Source organism: Glycine max, chromosome 14 (assembly GCF_000004515.6).
Source record: "Glycine max cultivar Williams 82 chromosome 14, Glycine_max_v4.0, whole genome shotgun sequence".
NCBI lineage: Eukaryota > Viridiplantae > Streptophyta > Magnoliopsida > Fabales > Fabaceae > Glycine > Glycine max.
This window is the reverse complement of record NC_038250.2, coordinates 17,259,586-17,280,633: the sequence shown is the minus strand read 5'-3', so window position 1 is coordinate 17,280,633 and position 21,048 is coordinate 17,259,586. Positions and strand designations below refer to the sequence as shown.

At 34.2% G+C, this 21,048-nt stretch overlaps 1 protein-coding gene across 3 annotated transcripts; it reads right to left on the bottom strand.

Annotated features, from left to right (window-relative positions):
* Nucleotides 1–576: 576 nt before the first annotated feature.
* LOC100779972 (transcriptional corepressor LEUNIG) lies at nt 577–16,537 on the bottom strand. 3 transcript variants are annotated; one of them, XM_003544575.4, is made up of 18 exons: nt 16,358–16,537; nt 15,839–15,936; nt 15,620–15,729; nt 13,460–13,861; nt 13,289–13,368; nt 9,268–9,346; nt 9,111–9,186; nt 8,833–8,882; nt 8,155–8,469; nt 7,823–8,017; nt 6,709–6,951; nt 6,488–6,605; nt 4,821–4,930; nt 4,480–4,629; nt 3,384–3,539; nt 3,170–3,286; nt 2,617–2,823; nt 577–1,026 (listed from the first exon to the last, which is right to left on the bottom strand). In XM_003544575.4, exons 1-18 carry the CDS (start codon nt 16,387–16,389, stop codon nt 883–885), a joined length of 2,682 nt encoding a protein of 893 aa, XP_003544623.1. In that variant the 5' UTR covers nt 16,390–16,537; the 3' UTR covers nt 577–882. The 3 variants fall into 3 exon arrangements, with proteins under 3 accessions (XP_003544623.1, XP_003544622.1, XP_006596119.1); XM_003544574.5 differs by having other exon boundaries at nt 6,488–6,632; nt 16,358–16,532; XM_006596056.4 differs by having other exon boundaries at nt 6,488–6,632; nt 6,709–6,936; nt 16,358–16,532.
* Nucleotides 16,538–21,048: the final 4,511 nt, after the last annotated feature.

Below are 21,048 nucleotides of genomic sequence, written 5' to 3'. Positions count from 1 at the left end.
AAATTTGACTCAGTTGATTAATATAGTATCACAAGGTTATGAAAATGTTCGATAATGGTTAACTATCTTACCAGTGGTTAATATTAACCATATCATTAATTATGTACGACTAACCTTCACTAGTTCACTTATAAAACAAAATTCATATATAGTTAAGCATACATCCAGGTACATGCTGGGTATACGCAATAAATATAATTACTCTTCTAAAAAATTTGAAAGGTGAATGTTACAAAACAATATACAGATCATAATATTCAAGCCAATTAATTTCAAACAACTTTTTTCTACAGAATTTCAAACAACTCTTTAAGACTCTACCCCACAAATATTTTTTCAACGTATGATTATAATTAAAATCCCAGCTCGTTTCCGGCGCATGAGGTGTCTCTAAAAAGAATGTGTCAAGTAATTAAGCCAATTGGTACCATGACTTTTACTATATGATTTTATAGTTTTCAATAAATTTTAAATAAATTTTAACTAATAATAGAATATGTTAGGAGTATACAAGAAAATGAGTCGTTAGTACTCCTCATAAATTATAATAGCTAATCTAAATGACACGAGCAGAAATCTCCAAGTATAACAATTATGAAACAGGATACAACAGGGGTGGCAATATTACAAAAGTTACTATCTATGGTTACAAAGAAAATCAGATTATACCAAATGGCAAAAGAGGGAGGGTGGTTGATCAAGCTACATAAAAGGGCATATAAACTACAAACATGTGATGAGGGTGAATGATCAAGCTACATAAAAGGGTACATAAACTACCAACATGTTGTGAAGGTGGGTTGATTAAACCAAAAAAAGGGATCATAAACTACAACAATATCAACACAGATAAAAATAACCTGTATTAATGACACAATAAAGTCACTTCCAGAGCTTGACAAACTTGTCATGACTGGCTGAAGCAACCAAACCATTTACAGTAGAAACCGCCAATGCCGCAATAAGACCTTCATGAGCAGATAGAGTCATCGTCTTGTTCTCAGTCATGTTCCAGAGCTCCAATGACTGCAGATCATGGTACCAATTATAACGGGCCAAAATTACAAATCTAATTATAAATTGGATATAATTACTATTTGTTAGGGAGAAAGTAAAATATAATCAGGTCAGAGCACCAAAAGTTGCCACATCATAATAAAACCACAAACAAAATGTAGGAATTAATGACTGAAGCACCTTTTATATAAGAAAATTACTAATTCTTAGAATGTAAGTTTAGGTCTAACTCAATCCCAAAAGTTAACTCATAGGATAAGGGATTATCTCCCACTTATATATTTAATCTTGACTTTATCTCTAGCAGATGTGAGACTTGAATTTTTTCCAATACTATTAGACTTGGTGCGTGGACGACATGATGGGTGGCCCATTTAATGGATCTAGAATAAGCTCTGATACCATCTTAGAACGTAGGTTTGGGTCTAATTCAACCCCAAAAGCTAGCTTATAAGGTGAGGGTTGTCTCCCACTTGTATATCTTTTCTTGGCCTCACCTTTAGCAGATATGGGACTTGAATTTTTTCCTAATAGTAATAATCTGTAATCTATATATTTGAAAGGGAACAGATAATGACGGCCTTAAGTGTGATTGATGAACTATTGCTGCATGTTTGGATTAATTGGATTAATCATGAAAAAAAATAACTCTCATAACTGATTATATATAAAAAAAGATTTGGGATGACTAATACACATTAATTAATTAAGTGGAAAGCAGTTAATGATGAGTCACAATAATTTTAAGGATAATTTTGTAAAAATAATATAAATTGTTGACAAATTTAATGCTACTGGTTAACTTTCTTAGTATGTGTGAATTCATTAATAGTCTTATATTTGGAGATGGAGATAGTATAACTTTTTTTTAGATGATAATTTTTATTATTTATATAATTTAACTTTCTATAATTTAAATTAGTATACAAAAATTCAAAAAATATATTATAAAAATTATATGTAATTCTACCAGAGTAGTTGTGTCATCTAAACATGATTTATATCACATCATGTCATTATTTGGTCCATCTCAAACGCATGGCTGCCCATTGTATTGAGATATTTCTAGGGCACCTTCTTGCACCATGGCACTTTAGTACAACCTCCAAAACCTCGTCAGCATTTACCCTTCGGCCCTACTTTGATGCTGATGGGTCGAAATCACCTATCCCATGTGTGTCTCAATTTGTGTCCCTCCAATCAGAAGTTGCCATGTTGATTAAAAACACCACGTAGATTTTCCATTCTTTTTCACTCTTTATGTAACACCGTCCAACCCTAGGGTTCTCTCCCTCCACCAAGGACATCCTCAGTACTTCCCTACTGTCTAAAAGACGAATTGATTTATTTTATTATCCTTATGATAGATAAGGTGGGTTAACTAATAATGGGTGAAATCATCAATTCAAATAATTACAATTAAAATCAAATTTGAGGGGATTTCTAAATACACAAGTTAAATCCAAAAGGATTTCAAAATCAATTCTACATTATAACATTTCAAACATAAATTTCCATTCAGAATCAAATCAATTCCCAAAATTTGTGATTCCAAACATACTCAAAAGGAAACAAAATAAGGAAAGGATGTAGACTTGCCTGGTAACAACCAACGACCAACAGCGAAGAATATGTTGGATGGAAAACACACGAGTGAAACTTATTGCCATTACAGCTAAGCTCATGAACGCACTCCCCTTCACTCCCTGATCCAAGAGTCCAAACCCTGACAGAGTCCTCACTTACAGATGCCAGAAACTCCCCAGAAGGATCCCAACACACAGAATGTATCGATTTTGTATGTCCCTAATCATGTTAAAATCAAATGCATTAGTAGAGTTTGAATAAGACAAGACTTACAAGAGAAGAAGGAACATAAATTATTGTTGAAGCCACCAAAACAACAAATATCCAAGCTCCAAAGTTGTTTTTAGAAATATATAAAATGTCATAAAAAGTATTTGATTCTCATATAAAGAATAACAAATGTTTCTTTTCTCAAACCTCCCACCAGCAAAAACACTTAGGTAGCCAGATAGTGTGAGGAGTGTGTGACTCAAGTATAGACAAGCTCAAGAATAATGACACATCTAATTGAAAGGATTTATCCTGACTCCAGCAATGAAACTTAGAAAAAAATATTCAAACTAACTTTTAATGAATATCGACATGCTTGAGTTTCCACATCAAGTATAGAAACAACATTCTCTGCAGCTGCAGCTAGGTACCTCCCTAGACGAGGTTGAAATCTCATTTGAGCTGTGCCACCCTAATCAGTAAGAAAAATTTTCAGTTTAGCAAACTGAAATGTAAACTCAATACACAACCAAGTAAACAAATGCATTATGCATATGCTAAAATTCTACCTTTGAGACTCTAGCACAACTGCCATTGTTAATGCTCCAATATCTTATCTCACCATCAACATCACAAGAGCAGATAAGATCATCTTTATTAGGGTGAAAATCTAGTGACATAACAGATGAAGAATGTCCCGTGAAGGTACGAAGCGAATATCCAGGCTGCATTGGTAATTACATATCAGCTAAAGCAGAACACGAAGAAAAACACACAAACACATGTATGCACACAATCCATAAAAATCCAGAGATATAGGCAAACTAACTATCTGATCCAGCAATCATTAGCAACCCAGCTCATACATGGACCTGGCATTCAAATCTACCAATGATAGCATGAGAAACTTTTCCCGAATCCCATATAATTTTAAATATACCATAGGAATATTAATCTGGCAGTCAGAAATTTGTTCATAAGATCAAATAACCTATAACATAAAGATAATTGGGATATTAGCACTCATAGTGGAATTCAAGCTACAATTGCTAACCCTAAATATTACCAGAAATGGAAATTTCTATGCCTGCGAAGCACTAAGCTCGCACCTTACTAATCATCTTTTATCATTGAACAAGTAGATAACTTTTCTTTCAAAGCTTCGACAGAGAACTTTAATGCATTGTGTCCCAGTCTCTGATAGCTACCAATAAGCTGAATACATATTTTTAATGATAATCTGTAGCCAATTAAAGGTTCCTGGATCCAGAGCATTGAATAAACTTTTACATTGCGGCGTCTTTGTAGCATTATACTATTGTAGAACCATGTTCAAGAAATCATATACCAGAAAACATAGCTGCAATACATCATATATTTCAAAGCTCACTAAGGACTGGAGTAATTTGATGCATTGTATTCTCCTTTCTAGTATATTTGTTTTCATAATTTCAAAAGAAATAAGCACAAATTATTTTATATTTTTATTATTTCAGTATGTACAAAGTTTCAGTAAAAGATGACCAATTGCAATTCAGAGGCAGAGAAAATCCTATCCTTATGACCTGCATAACCCAGCTATTACAAATTATAGATTTTAAATCTATTGGGGAAAAAATCCCAAGCAGTACACTGTTGGGAGTAAAGCAAATGAAATGAACTCACATTTTCAACATCCCACACCCTGACAGTTTTGTCATATGAAGATGTTGCAAGACGAGGCATGCTTGGACTGAAACGGACATCAGTGATTAAATATGCATGCTCTTCAAGAGTGGCTTTCTGTTTTAGAGAATCTGTGAACCATAAAACAGCCTGCATTATGAAAAAATCAGAGCAAATGTCATATTCCATATATAAACAGAATAAGTAAAAGAGACATTCCTAATTTTTATTTGTCAATTTTCAAGCTAGCCAATTGCATAGTTCACTCAAAATTTCAGGAAATCAGTTGAACAGAGAAAGCAATGAATAAAACGATTTCCCAAAATAATGCACTGACTAACCTTTTTGTCATGGCCACCGCTAGCAAGCAATTTCCCATCAGATGAGAAATGGCAACAGACAACTTTGTTAGTGCTTGCACGTACAGAATTTATTTCAGAAAATGTGAAACCTGAAAATGAATAGAATCAGTGGCCTCGGTTTCCACAGGAATATCTATTTATGCAAGTCAATAAATTAAAAAGCAACAATCCATCTACATAAACAAAAGTATATAGCCCCTTCTAATTCTATTACCAAGAATATATGGTTAATGTTGAAGTAGAAAGTAGTTGGGAGGAAATTGTCTGTGGGCTTGCACATTTTAACCTGTTATTTATAGCTTCAATACAATCAATTAATAGAGTAATCAACGAGTAATATGGACTAAGTGAATTTGGTCTTTTGAGTATTCTGGGGTGTTTTTGTCCAAAACAAATTGTTCAATTAGAGCTAGTTTCCATCCAGATAAGGTCTAGTCTTTCATTTGAAGTTTGGACTATAGCACTTAATATAATTATTATTGATGACAAGCTGCATGTTTTTACATGCAATGCAACATCCTGGGTGTACCCAAGGTCCTTGGACCACTTCCTAATGAGTAATGACTAGCTTTACATGTTTGGTTTCAGGTCGAGGAATTGATTTTGGGTCCAGAATTATTGGGAAAAACCCAAGTCCCACGTCAACTAGAGATAGTGCCAAGATATAATATATAAGTGGAGGAAAACCCTTGCCCTATGAGCTAGCTTTTGGGGTTGAGTTAGGCTGAAACTTACATTCTAAGATGATATCAAAGCCTATCCTAGATCCATTAACGAGCCACCCACCATATTATCCACACACCAAGCCCAAAAGTACTTGGGCGTGAGGGGGTGTATTGGAAAAAATCCAAATCTCGCATTGGCTAGAGATAGTGCTAAGATATAGTATATAAGTGGGGGACAACCCTAACCTTATGAGCTAGCTTTAGAAGTTGAGTTAGGCTCAAACCCATATCCTAAGAAAAATTGATTCTATGTTGAAGCCACTTCAGGTAGCTTTTGCATTGGATCAAAAAAATTATACTAAGTTTTGTTATTAACTTGCTTTTAGAATAAAAACATCCAAACATAAATCACATCACTTCAAAAATCAATTTTGACAATGCTTACCCAAACACACATAAAAAGGATAAGCATACGTACAAAATTAATATTCTAAAGTGTATTTGTTGACAAGGGAAACGTTCATAATTCATTAATGAAGAGTCTTCGATCACTGTTTAAGATTAGTAGTTTGAGATTGTCATGAACCAAAAACCATCTCAAAAGCTTATGTTGTAGGATGAAAGCATATGAATGCCTTTATATTTAACTTAACCTGCTTTGACACGCAAGAATCCTAAGTTTGAAGCATGGACAATGCTTAGGCCCAACCTAACTTGTGCTGAAATTTAACTTTTTACTTAGAATAACAGAGAACAATAAGGCTTTGATACTATGCCATGAAACAACTATCATAAAGGTTGTTGAGTGAAGGCATGTAAATAAATTTATATGTAACATAGTTCACTACAATGTACAATCTACCACTAACAAACAAGTTATCTATAAAGAGAAAATGCATTTTTCTTGCATCAAACGAGGGAAAATTTAACATGTACACACACTAGAATATTTTATTGAAAAAAAATTGGTGTTTACTGCACCTTTGCTTACATCCATACAACGACCAACAGTATCTCTAGGGTCTGTATCATCATGGGATAAAAAAGACTCCACATTATCATCAAGAGATCCATCCTCCACAAAACGGTCCACATCAGCCTGCAATTCAAGATCCTTATCATCCCACTGCCAAAATGGAATGGCAATGAGTCTACATGCAAGGAATTTATTATTCCTTCCATCTATTGAAAGAGCCACTTACCAATTGGTTTGAAGGTGATGTCAGAGTTCCAGAGCCATCAGCACTAAACATCATTAATGGCTTTGAAGAACTACCACTGTGAGGTAAAGCAGGCATTGACATCACATCACCAGGTGTATGTGTTGAGGGAGTTGAGGGTGCTGAACTTGGAGATGGACCAGCTGTATTAGCTGTTCCAGAACTATTGGCAGGACCAGAAGATGCAGGCTGCTTTCTCTTTCTCCCAGTCTGGTTTTTGGAAACCTTAAAAGTGCATTCAGAAGAAACCATGTTAGAAACCTATTTTAAACAGCATTATAAACATACACCAGATCAAATGTCTGCCAAACTCGGACAAAAATTAATGCTCAGGTGATCTAACAGATAAGAAATAAGTAATTATAATCTTGAAACAATTGACCAGCCATTTCTTTCATAAAGGGGTCAAAATACAAAAAAAAAAAAAAATTCCGTCACCACTTTACCAATGGATCATCACGTATCTGATCAGAAAGCTTCACAAAATCCTTTTCTAACTACTCAAGTTTAGAAAACTTGAGGTTAAAGAAATTATATGTATAATACTTGTACTAAACCAATTCAGTAATAAGTAAACAAATTCACTATCCCTTATGGATTTCCAAACTGCTTCCAAATCGCATTGCAGTAAAATTCTCAAAATCAATATGTAGTGTTCAAAATTATGAGAAAATACAATAACAATAACCATAAAATTAAAGATATCAAATTATCAACCATGACAGGTAAGACACATGCAGACTTACATATAGACAGCCAGAGGCAGAAAGTAGAACAAAGGAGATTATAAACTCCATGTGACTTCTAGTTTTAACAATGATATATCAAAGGAAAAGGTATAGGGTTTTTTTAATGGAGCAACTGCATATCAGATTACAAAATTCAGTATAATGAATGGCTATTCCAATATATTTAACAAAGAGAACCTAATTGCATACATCAGAAAATCACTGACTCAATAGTTATGCATTATTTTACAGGTCAGAATATATATATTGGTGTATTGCCCTAATGATTCCATAAGATAATAGAAAAATTATCCACAGCTAAATTTCTCAAATATGCATGTGGTTGTGGCAACCATAAAAGGACTGACCTGATCATTGCCTCTAAAGGAGTTTGACATGCTACCATCCACATTGACACTGCCACCACCTCCCCCCATTTTATCTTGTTGATGCATGCTATGATTTGAAGTCTGAGATTGCTGATTCGAAAGAGTATGCTGTTGCAGTTGCTGCTGTTGTGGATTGGCATTCTGCTGTTGATGTTGTAATTGCGCCAGTTTCAACTACTCAAACAAAAACATTCAGAAGATGTAACTCAAGACACTTGTAGCAACTACAAGGAATTATAAATAGGACACTTGAAAAAATAATGCAAGAACCATAAAGACGATGAAAAGATAAATTACAAGAGAACAAGCACCTTCATTAGCATATCTGTATCACTACGTGGAAAAGCAGGGCCACCTGCTTGAAGAGGTGATCCAAGATTTGATACTATATCACCAACAGGGTTTGAAAGACCATCCTTAGTTACACCGATATTCCTATTATTCAGCAGCATTCTGAGTCTTCTATTATCATCACTTGCAGATGGAGATGCCAAATTTTGTTGTGCTAGCATTAGTTGTTGCTGATGCTGTGGTGTCAACATTGGAAGTTGATGAAATGGCTGAGGAGACTGTATGAAAGGAGGTTTTTGTTGCTGGAGTAGACCAGAACGTAGTTGCTCCAAGCCCTAATAAGGAATAGAAAAAAGGTAAATAGAGAAGCATAATAACTCAACTATTTAGTTTTATCATTAAATGATGTTGGAATCACAAAGTAGGCAGGGTGATTGCTAGAGACTTCAGATATGAGACCACTATTTCTATAAGATGAGGGACGTTTTCCAGGGTTTTCAAGGAAGGCTACTTCTGCCACTTGATAATGGCTAAAGCAGTACAAATGGGATATGATTAGGGTAAAAGATCGTAGGTTAAATTCCCATGTACAACATCAGAACAAGCTCTCAAGTTTAAAATGTTTAGGAACACATGATTTTATCCACTACCAGTAACATTTAATTCAAAATGAACATTAAAATAAAAAGAATACTCACTGTGAGCGGCCACCCTTTCAGAGTCAAATTATTGCTACCTTGATTCGAACCTGACACAAAAAACCACCTGTTCACTCAATCTGTGTGCAAGAGTAATGATAAAACATCATAACAGTTTAACATAAATTCCCAAAATATACTCATCCAACAGGGTGATGAATAAATTGTAATGAACCAACTAGATGGAAAACAAACCCCCCAACAAATGCTTGCAAACCAGCTTCCAAAGTAATATAACAAACCAGTTACATTAGAGTAAGGACATGTTGAAAGAATACCAGGCATTGCTATCAATGATCCTTCAGGAGCTGCAGCTCTGGGATTTAAAACAGGATTGATCTCACTCTTTATATCCTGATTAGCCAAGTCAAGGACAAACAGCTCATAAGAAATGCAATAAGAGGTAATGAGTTTAAATTAAGAACACAAGCATACAGGAGTAGATCCTGGTAATTGCTGACTACGAGCTTGAACTTGTGAAGACATTGCACCAGCAGCACCATGCAAAACTTGCCTGAAATCAAGAAATTTAGTGCTAACAAAGTCAACATCCATAGCTATAAAGATTAAAGAATACCAGATTAAAGAATACCAGATGCTAATATAATTAGTGGAATGCCAAATAGATATTTCAAAAACTTAAAAAACTAAAAATAAAGAAGCAAATAACTATTAATTCTTCAAGGTCATGGAAGGAGTAGACCCATTTCAAATGAACTACTGCAGCTCCTGCCCCTACCCTACCATCCAGAGAAGACAATCAGGCTTCTACATTGTTTACCATACAAGATCCCCTTTTTTTCTCACATTGATGAAGTAAGCTTCAATTCATGTTATTTCAGATCAAACTTAAATTAGCTCAGTATTGGAGTAGTAGAGTAGAATTACTCCTTTCTTTTATCTCAGTCTATTACAGTTAACTCAACTAACCCTGGGTTAGTTGAAAGTTGTAATAACAGCTGTGTACAGCTGTCCTAGCTCTAGCATATATACTATAGTTGTAACCGTTTTTCAGTTGAGTTGAATATTATCAACTTCCTCATTTTCTGTTTAGAAGATTCTCTCTCTTTCATTTATAGAAAGCTTCTATGGCATCTCAGAGCTTTGTTCAATCTTAAGGATTAACAATGGCTTCTGCAATCAACAATTCTGATCCTCCTCCTCCTCCACCACCAACTTCAACTCCAGTGGTTGATTCTTCTATTCCGGTGAATGTGACGGGGAATGCGACAGAGATTCCTGTTTCTGCAACACCAATCCAAACAGTGTTACCAATGGCGACACCAATTCCACAGCCGATTCTGACGACTACTCCGACTAGTGCAACCGGTGTGACACCATCGCCGCAATCCTCTACTTCCTTCTCGCATTCAATTTCTGCGAAGTTGACAAATTCCAACTACTTGTTTTGGTGCCAGCAAGTAGAGCCAGTGCTGAAAGTACATCGTCTTCATCATTTCCTTGTCAACCTGACAATTCCTCCGAGATTCCAAACCCTTGTTGATCGCAATCTTGGAATTTCTTCTCCAGAGTACCTTGCTTGGGAATCACAAGATCAACTCTTGTTACCCTAGCTTCAATCTACAATTTCTGCAGAGGTACTTCCAAGGTTGATCGGCTGTCGAACTGCATGGCATCTTTGGGATAGGCTCCACTCTCTCTTTCGCTCCATGTTCGTGCAAAAATACACCAACTAAGGACTGAGCTTCACAGTATGTAATTGGAAAGTAGGTCAGATCTGATTATTTGCTTCAGATTCAGACTCTAGTTGATTCCCTTGGTTTGATTGGAGTGTTGGTTTCCTCGAATGAGCATCTTGATGTGATTTTTGAAGGGCTACCTCATGAATGAGTCCACTGTGTCTTTGATATGCAGTAAGTTTGAACCTCTTTCCATTGATGAGGTCAAAACTCTGATGTTAGGTCATGAAGCTAGGCTTGATAAGTTTTATAAAAAGAATTCCTCAGTTACTGTTAATTTGACTCAAGGAGCTTCATCTTCAGACAGTTCTGTTCAACCTATTCAAGCAGTCCAGGTTCCTAAATCAGTGGTTCCAGCTCCTACAACAACAACAACAACAACGCCTTATCCCACTAGGTGGGGTCGGCTACATGGATCAACTTCCGCCATAATGTTCTATCAAGTACCATACTTCTATCCAAATCATTAAGTTCGAGATCTTTTTTGATAACCTCTCTTATAGTCTTTTTGGGTCTTCCTCTGCCTCGAATTGTTTGCCTTCTCTCCATCTGGTCTACTCTCCTCACTACAGAGTCTACCGGTCTTCTCTCTACATGCCCAAACCACCTAAGTCTATTTTCCACCATCTTCTCTACAATAGGCGCTACTCCAACCCTCTCTCTAATAGCTTCGTTTCTAATTTTATCCTGTCGAGTCTTACCACACATCCACCGCAACATCCTCATCTCCGCTACACCTACTTTATTCTCATGTTGGCTCTTGACCGCCCAACATTCTGTTCCGTACAAAATCGCCGGTCTTACCGCAGTCCGATAAAACTTTCCCTTTAGCTTGATCGGTACCTTTGCATCACATAACACCCCCGATGCTTTTCTCCATTTCATCCATCCTGCTTGAATGCGATGATTCACTGATGGTTCCAGCTCCTAATACTGTGAAAATTTTACCAAATTCCTCTAATGCTAGTTCAAATACTCAGTTTTTTATGCCCAAGCTCATTTTACTCAAGGGAATTATAATAATTCCAATGACTCAAATAGTGGCAATCAGTTTTTTAACTCTGGCCTAGGTAGTGGCCATGGTTATGGTGAACGCAATGTAGGTCGCAACAACAATTTTGGTAGGGGGGATGGCCGTGGCAGTGGCCGTGGTAGGCTTGCCAATATCCAATGCCAAGTTTGTCATAAATATGGTCATGAAGCTTCACATTGCTACTATCGCTATGATGAAAATTATGTTCCTACACAGCCAATGGTCTATGCTAAGCACAAACGCACAGTCCACTACCACTTCAACACAACAAATTCCAGCACAGCAAGTTTCAACACAAGTCCCAACACAAGTTTCCTCTGCTCTGCAATATATGCCTGTTATGGCTCCCTTTCCATACTTTTACCCACAAATGCAACCTTATGTGGAAGCACCTATTCCCCCAAAGCCAACATTGCGCTACTGCTGGTTCAGCACCTTCAAATTCTCAAGTTCTAGGTATCCAGATTCGGGTGCCTCACATCATGTTACTAATGTTTCTCAGAACATACAGCAACTTACACATTTTGAAGTGCCTGATCAGATTACTATTGGTAATGGGCATGGGTTCAATATAAACTACACATTTAGAGATCTTCTTGCTAAAACAAAGATGGATGAAGCAAGTCCTATTGCTTCTCCTATGGTTGGAGGGTGCAAACTGTCCAAGTTTGGTTCAGAGAGATTCTCAGATCCTACTCTATATCTTTCAGTGGTTGGAGCATTGCAGTATGCCCACTATAACAAGACCTGAAATCAGTTTTTCTGTTAACAAGGTCTGCCAATTTATGTCAGATCCTTCTGAACAACACTGGATTGCTGTTAAGAGAATTCTCAGATACTTGAATGGCACTCTCAACCCTGGTCTCAGACTTCAGCCTTCAAACTCCCCAAATGTCTCTGTCCAAGCCTACTGTGATGCTGGCTGGGCTTCAGATCCTGATGATAGAAGATCAACATCAGGGGCTGTTATTTTTCTAGGACCTAATCTTGTGCCCTGGTGGTCTATGAAGCAGAAAGTTGTGGCTCGATCTAGTACAGAAGCAGAGTATAGAAGCTTGGCTCTCGCTACTGCTGAAGTGACCTGGATTCAGACTTTGCTTTTTGAATTACAGGTCAAACACACTACACCCGTGTTTTTTGTGACAACATGAGCACAGTTGCCTTAGCTCACAACCCAGTTCTGCATTCCAGAACCAAGCACATGGACCTGGACTTGTCTTTTGTCGGAGAAAAAGTTCTGGAGAAGAGAATTCAAGTGGTTCATGTTCCTACTATTGAATATTGATCAATATGCAGACATTCACTAAATCTCTTACCCCATCTAATTTTACTCTGTTTAGGGACAAGCTCAGAGTGGTAACAAAGATTTTGTCAACCCCTCAAGAGCTTGCCAGGGGTATTAGAGTAGAAGAGTAGAATTACTCCTTTCTTTTATTTCAGTCTAGCATAGTTAGCCTTTATAGTTAACTCAACTAGTTGACAGTTGTAATAACAGCGCCCTAGCTCTACCATATATACTAGAGTTGTAACCGTTTTTAGTTGGGTTGAATATTATCAACTTCCTCATTTTCTATTTAGAAGTTTTTCTCTCTTTTGTTTATAGAAAGCTTTTACTCAGCCACAGCCACAAGCATAACTACCTTATGTTTCAAGCATATATTGTAAATTATACCAATTTAAAGACTTCAACAAAAAGTGATAAAAGCTAAGTTCTAAAGAATACCCTGAAGGCTGGCCAGTAGCTGCAGATGACTTCAATATTGAGGCATGATTTGGGTCTAAGAGTTGGTCTCCATATCTTTGCTGTACAAAATACCATAAGATAGTTATGAATACATATAACAAAAAAAAAGTAGTTCATCTTTATAATTAGGCAACCAGAATATCTCCCAACCTTCATTGCTGCATCTTCCAAAGAGTCCCTTTGAAGGGGCAATTTTAACCTTTCCTCATACATCTTTGTTGCTAGTGCATTTGCCGTGCCAGGGTTTCCAACTAACCCATTCGTACCACCATTTAAGAGATGAGCCCTATCCCTACCCTGTTGTTGCTGTGGTGGCTGCTGCTGATGTTGCAGCTGTGGTTGCTGCAGCTGCTGCTGTTGTGGTTGCTGCTGCTGCTGCTGCTGCTGCTGCTGTTGTTGCTGCTGAGCCCTCTGTAAAAGGATTTGTTGCATCTGCATGTGTTGCTGTTGTTGTTGCTGTTGTTGCTGCTGCTGCTGTTGTTGATGTTGCGACTGCTGAGGTTGTGGCTGCTGCTGCTGCTGTTGTTGCTCTCTCGCCTTAATTAACTGGGTCTGCAAAGAGAGTTTCACAAACTATAAACTTCAAGCAGTAACTCAGTATTTTTCCCCTAGGCAATTCCTTGGTAAAACTGTACAGCCCAGCATGCCAACAATTTTACAAGGGCAGCTTATATATTGAATAATCAGATAAATAGCTATATCTTGCTAAGCTCATAGTTATCAATTCCAGATAGCAGCATGGAGCAGCTGACCCCAAAACCACAATAGTGTGATAGTGGGATGACCTCTATTAAGAAATTTCCAGATATAAACTAAATAATTTATTTTACATATGTATAAATGCTGAAAAATAAATAAATTCCCATAAATAAAGGCATATTCATAATCATAATTAAAAGTCATAATTTTACAGCAAACATAGAACTTAATAATAAAAGTCAAGTTATATATAAAAGAAAAACAAAGAAAAAAGTACGCTAGGTTACCTATCTAAACACAACACTGAAAGAAATATAAAACAAAAACATAGAACCCCTTTGACATGAACAGAACACACCCCGAAGGATGTGAATAGAGAGACACCAGACAACAATGTTCCAGAGTGTGGGTTGGACAGAAACCCCACTGCAGTGCTATGGGTTGGCCGGAAACTCCACCAGAGTGTTATGGATTGGTCAGAAACTCCATTGGAGTGCCATGGGTTGGCCACACATGCAGCTGGGAGCTGTAGGTCAGATAGTTTGTGTCACCGAGAGAAGAGACTGGCATCGTTTAGCCTTTGAAAAGAGTGAGAATGGGAAAATAGGGTCAGATGAAATAAAGATGGGCGAAATCCAAAGATTACCCCCTTCAATAGCACCAAACATCGTTATTCAAGAGGAACAAAAAAGGGGTTTTGTCTGAGTCAGTGGCGGTTGTGATGGCCACGATAGCAGCCGCAATTCACACCACTCCAGGTGTGACAGCAAACTGTGGTGTGAGTCGTGTGACAGGGCTCCCACTAAGCAGCCAAAGCCACAACGCTCTGCAACACCGCTATAGCACACGATTGACTGCTGTGGCTAAGCTAATTGTCCAAATATTGAAATTTCATATTCATGCCTAGACCAAAATAATAACATTAGTATGTACTGTATAATAATAATAATAATAATAATTTCTTCAATTTAACAAAGCAAGCAAAGCAGACCTGGATAGATGGATCAGATTTCCTGATAAGAACCACAACTAACATGCAAGGCCTCTCAAAAGAAAAAAAGAGATATAAATTCATCATGATACAGATTAAAAGAAAAAGGTCACTAGATGAAAAGGAAATGTAAGCTGTCATTACAAATTGGAGAAGTAAATTAACCAAGTGAGGAACATGAATTTATAATGGGTCATGATGCCTATTACAACTACAGACTTATTTGAAATGATACTGCCAGCCACCTAGTCAGCACCCTAAATATAAAAATAAAGATCTCCCTGCAATTTTATTTAATCAAAGATGAATCTAAAGAAAAGATCCCAACTTTCCAGAAGTTGGGAGGCACAATTTTGAAGTTATAGCTAATTGAATGTATACACTTCCTCATTGAATACATGAACAAATACCACAAATACCACAATTTTGAAGTTAATCAACTGCTAGTTCATCCTGACACAACTTTTTCTTCACTGAACTTCTAGCACAACTGTCTGACTCAGATTTACCGTGCAAGAAGAAATATGCTATGTATGAACCAGCCTTAATAGTTAAATATGCTACATACAAACTTCCTTATTGAATGCATGAACAAATACAGCCAAAGTTAATCAACCAACCTCGATATAAGATGCAGCAACCTCTGAGTGCTTCTCATTAGTCCTGGCAATAAATATGTCCCAGAAAACAGACCACCACTCAAACAGAAATCCTCCAGGGGCATCAATAGCTGCAACCCCACATTATCATCAACAAAAGCAGTCAGACCCATAAAATGCGGGGGAAAAAAAGCAGAAATATTAAATCCAACATAACTACTTTGTTTCTAGGTAACTCACCAACAGGGTCCGAGGACACTTTCCCTTCAGCTTGAAAAGCCTGAGCTGAAGCTTTCAAATCCCTCTTCACTAAGTAATCATGGATATAAACATCTAACCTGAAAATCTCACAGAGCAAGCAAGCACATATGAGAACCAAAGTTTGGATCTTTACATCAAGTACATCACACACAGAACAGATGACAAAAAAACCCACATCAAAATAGCAACACCCAAATGCAGGAACCAACGAGTTCAATTTCATTCAATCTAAAGATACCCCTTACACTTGCAGAGGCTAAAAAACCCTAACATACCCATAAGAACATTCTCACACATTCACCAAAACACAACCAAACCAAGGGAAATAAACCAACTCAAATCAACCCAAAAAGAGACAAAAAGCAAGAAAAAGACCCAGAACCCAAATCAATAGAAAAAGGCTAAATTGTTTAGAATGAACAAAAACCCATTTTTCAAAACTCACAAAACTGCTATTAAAAATTGAAAAAAAATGGAAAAAAGAGCAATAACACTTACATCTTATCAGCTTCCCAGTTAGTCTGAGACATGCTGTCAGAATAAATATTGATGGGTAATGAGAGAATGAATGAGTTTGGTGAATGTTTGTGAAACTCAACAGTAGCAATGGCAAGAAAGCATTTGGTGTAGCAGAGAGACACACACAGAAGGAATGAGAAAAAAAAAAAAAAAAAGCTTATTGCAAAATTGGTTTCTCTATTCTCTTTATTACACTAAATTGATCATCTAACCATTGAATTTCTAAATTTTAAATTGAATAGAATAAAAAGTTGACTAATACTTTTTTTAAAAAAAAAATTTAAAAAAAATATTTTAAAAAAATTAAAATTATAGACTTTAAAGTAAAACACACTTTTCTATCGCTATATTCAATTTGAATATTTTGTGAAAAATATAATATTAATATAAGTTTTATAAAAAAATAATTCAAAATTTAAATTCTATTTTTTTAATTTATTATATTTTTATAATCTTATATATTATCTTTTAAAATATAATATATAAGATTAAATTTTATTTTTATATAAATTAGAATATATATTTATATAAATTTTATTTTTATTTTATATATATTTTTATAATCTTATGTGTTTTTATCACACTATTCAAAATAAAAAAAGGGAGACTGTGAAAAAGAAACGAGGGAGCCTCAACACAAAAAGCAAAAACAAAAAAGGGAAATGATTTGAGAAGAAAAAATTGAAAGAGTAAAATATGTTTTTATCCTTAATAAATTTTTAAATTTAATGTTTATTATCTAATAAAAATTGATTTTTTATAAACAAAAAATTGTATTTTTAATTATTAAAATTTTTTAGTTTATCATAAATTAGTGAATTTTTTATTTATTCCTTAAAAAAAACTAATCACAAATGAAAAAAAAATTATGAGAGAACAAAATTCATTAATTTATCAAGGACTAAAAAGAAATATCAATAAACAAAAACAAAATTTTTAGTTTATTAAGGATCCAAGTTAATGAAAAAATTTATTAAAAAATAAATACAAAATTTAGATTTTATTAGGGATCGAAAATATATTTTAGTTAATTAAAAATAATATTATTTAATGTTATTACTTATTATTAATAATTATAGTGATAATCGTAATTTTTACAAAAAAGAAATAGTGATATAGTAATAAGATCAGATAAGACCAGGTAGAATTATGCCAAAATTCAAAATCTGAAGTATTCTAATGTCCATTTTTGTCCCCAAAAAACGTATTCTTTTTTAAAGGAAAAAAAGTGTTATAATGTGTATAATGTTTGTGTTTATTAATGTATAAATTATGAATATTTTGTTTTTTAAAAGATAAAACTTAGATATCGCAGATTTTACAAATTTTTATATTACTTCTCTAATTAGAATTATAGCATATTTAGAACACCTTCTACAGTTAATAAATCACGTTTCTAATGTGACAAATGTAAAAAAATAGAACTAGTAGCATTTATTTTGATGTTAAAAATCATGTCTTTGATCTATTAGAACTTCACTTCAATAAATTATGAGTTAAAAAGGTTTAATTATATAAAGATTTAATTTTAATTAAATAATAATATAAAAACATTTAAGGAAAAGTATTTAAGTTTTATCTTTTTAAATAAAAGTATTTTATGCTTAAAAATATTAATGTATGTATTTAAATGTATTTAGACGCACCTTATATCATATATCATTATATTATATAATATATCATTATTTATTTATAGGTGTACCTTAACGATACATAAAATTATTGATAAAAAATTATTTAATAATATTATTTATTTTATTAATTATTATTCGAAGAAAAATTGTGTTATAAATGTATGTGAAATAAAACAATATAATGTATTAAATATAGGTGATGGACAATAAGGGTAAACTTTGTTGGAAGAAGATGGATCTTCTCATCCTTTATTTGGAATCATTCTTCAATATTTAAAATATGGGGAAAAAGAAATGAGTGCAGGGATTGGTGCAGATGCTTTTCTATCCAAAATTGAATAATTGTTGTTTTTCTTTTTTGGAAGCAATTCTTTTTAAGATTATTTTGATGATGTCAAAGAATTAAGAGTCAAGCAAGTTTCAAGAATTAAGATCAAGATTTAAGATTCAAGAATAATCAAGATCAAGATTCAAGTAAAGAATCAAGACTCAAGATTCAAGAATCAAGAGAAGACTCAATCAAGATAAGTATTAAAAGAGTTTTCCAAAACATTGAATAGCACAAGAATTTTTCAAAAAGAAAAATATTTTACCAAAGAGTTTTACTCTTTGGTAATCGATTACCAGAAGGCAGTAATCGATTACCAGTATCCAGCATTCTTTTCAAAACTGATTTACAAAGCTGTAATTGATTACCATAATCATATAATCGATTACCAATGTTTTAAAACGTTAGATTTCAAATTTCAAGAGTCACAACTTTTGATAAAACATTTTCAAATCATTTCAAACTTGTGTAATCAATTACACAATACTTGTAATCGATTACTAGTGTTTCTAAACGTTTTAATTTTCAAATTTAAACATGAAAAGTCACATATGTTGATATGTAATTGATTACACTATGATGGTAATCGATTACCAGTGACTGATTTCGAAAAATAAATTACCAAAAGTCACAATTCTTAAAGTGACTTGTTTCTGAAGAGTTTTTCAAAAGTCACAACTTTTAAAGTGACTAGTTTTTTAAAAGAAACACAACTTTTAAAAAGTGACCAGTTTAAAAGAAATTGTCAAGAGTCACAAACTTTAACTTGAGTCATCAAATGATTATAAATATGTGACCATGACACGAATTTTAAAGAGAGAACTTATTGATTTCCTTTTATGCATAACAAATTTCCTTCATCTTTCTAAAAGTTTTTGTTCAATACTTTCTCTTTCAAGAAAAGTTCATTGACCAAAATCTTGTGATATTCTTTTTCTTCATTCCTTCTCTCTTGTCAAAAGATTCAAAGGACTAACCGCCTGAGAATTCTTTTGTTTCTTCCCTTCTCCCTCTTGACAAAAGATTTCAAAGGACAAACCGCCTGAGATATCTTCTATTTCTTACAAAAGATTTCAAAGGACTAACCGTCTGAGATATCTTTTGTTTCTCCTTACAAAGATTCAAGGGACTAACCGCCTAAGAATTCTTTGTCTTAACACATTGGAGCGTACATCCTTTGTGGTACAAGTAGAGCGTACATCTACTTGGGTTGTTATACTAAGAACAAGAGAGGGTACATCTCTTATGGATCAATTCAAGTGGAGCGTACATCCACTTGGTTGTTCAAAGAGAACAAGGGAGGGTACATTCCTTGTGGATCTTTGCTTGTAAAGGATTTTACAAGGTTATTGGAAATCTCAAGAACCGGTGGTTGCTTGGGGACTGGAAGTAGGCACGGGTTGTTGCCGAACCAATATAAATCTTGTGTTTGTCTTCTTCTTCCCTACACTCTTTAATTTCCGCTGTGTACTTTTTATTTCCGCTTTACTTTTGTCTAAGTTATTGCTTTAGTTCTTTACTTTCTAATAACTTAGTAGTAAAGCCTAATTGAATCTAGTAGCGTTAAGAAGGATAAGTTTTTTAATTAGTCAAGGCTCATTAATAATTAATTCAACCCCCCCTTCTTAATTATTCTGAGGCCACTTGATGCAACACTTTTCTTTTTTATTCTTTTCACCATTCGGTGTTTTATGCCAAATTTTGAGGAAGACAAATTCTTTGGTCAAGATTTCTTTTCAATGACTGAAATGCCCTGAATGTAGCCAAATAGAGTAATATCTTTCAAATTTAATGCTGCCACCGCAACTAATAATGGTTTAAACTAGGAATGATAAAATGGGCTCGAATTCCATAGGTTTTAGCTATGCCGAAATGGCAAATAATATCCTTATTTTTGTAGTTGAAAAGATCTTCAAAAGTTACTAATGACTAGATTTTTTCTTCTTTTTAAAATCGGTCCAATTTACTCATGAAATTGATTAACAATTATGAAAGTGATATATTGAGTTTCAAATGATTATATCTTAGTTTTATGAAGTTCAAAAAATAGGTTTTCAAAGTAGGTTGAAAAATAAATCTTGTTCCTAATGTGGTGTTTTGAATAAGAACTTGCAATGTTTCTTTTGTTGTCGAGTTGTTTATATTTTGTTGAGATCATTATATTCTTGTTGCAATAGTCATGCTCTTGATAAGGTCATTATGTGTTATTGAGATATTTATAATTGATGAGATGAATGTATTAATATTGAGTTGATGTTGTACATTATTGTGAATAAATCCTTAATGTTAAAATTTGTCCAAAAACATTTAAATGAGTTAACTACAACTTTTGAAAGATTTGAAAAATGGTTACTAGGAGAGGGAAAATTTCGTTGGATGCCAAATTTTGATCCACTAAGAGACCAAAGGTCACACACACACATATTATAATTGTTACAATTGTTATTAATAAAAGAAATGAGTACATAAATTAATACAACCATCAATATAAAAAAACAATCATATTTATTTAAATTATTGTTCTTGATTCCTTTAAATGTTTGAACTCGTCAATTGTTGAATCAAAACTAAAGTTTTCCGTTATTTCTTTTTTAATGTAAATGATCATATTGTCTAAAAGAAATTTATTTTTCATTCTATTATGCAATCTTGTTTTGATGATCTTCATATTTGAAAATGATATTTCCGTTGTAATGGTAAAAACTAAA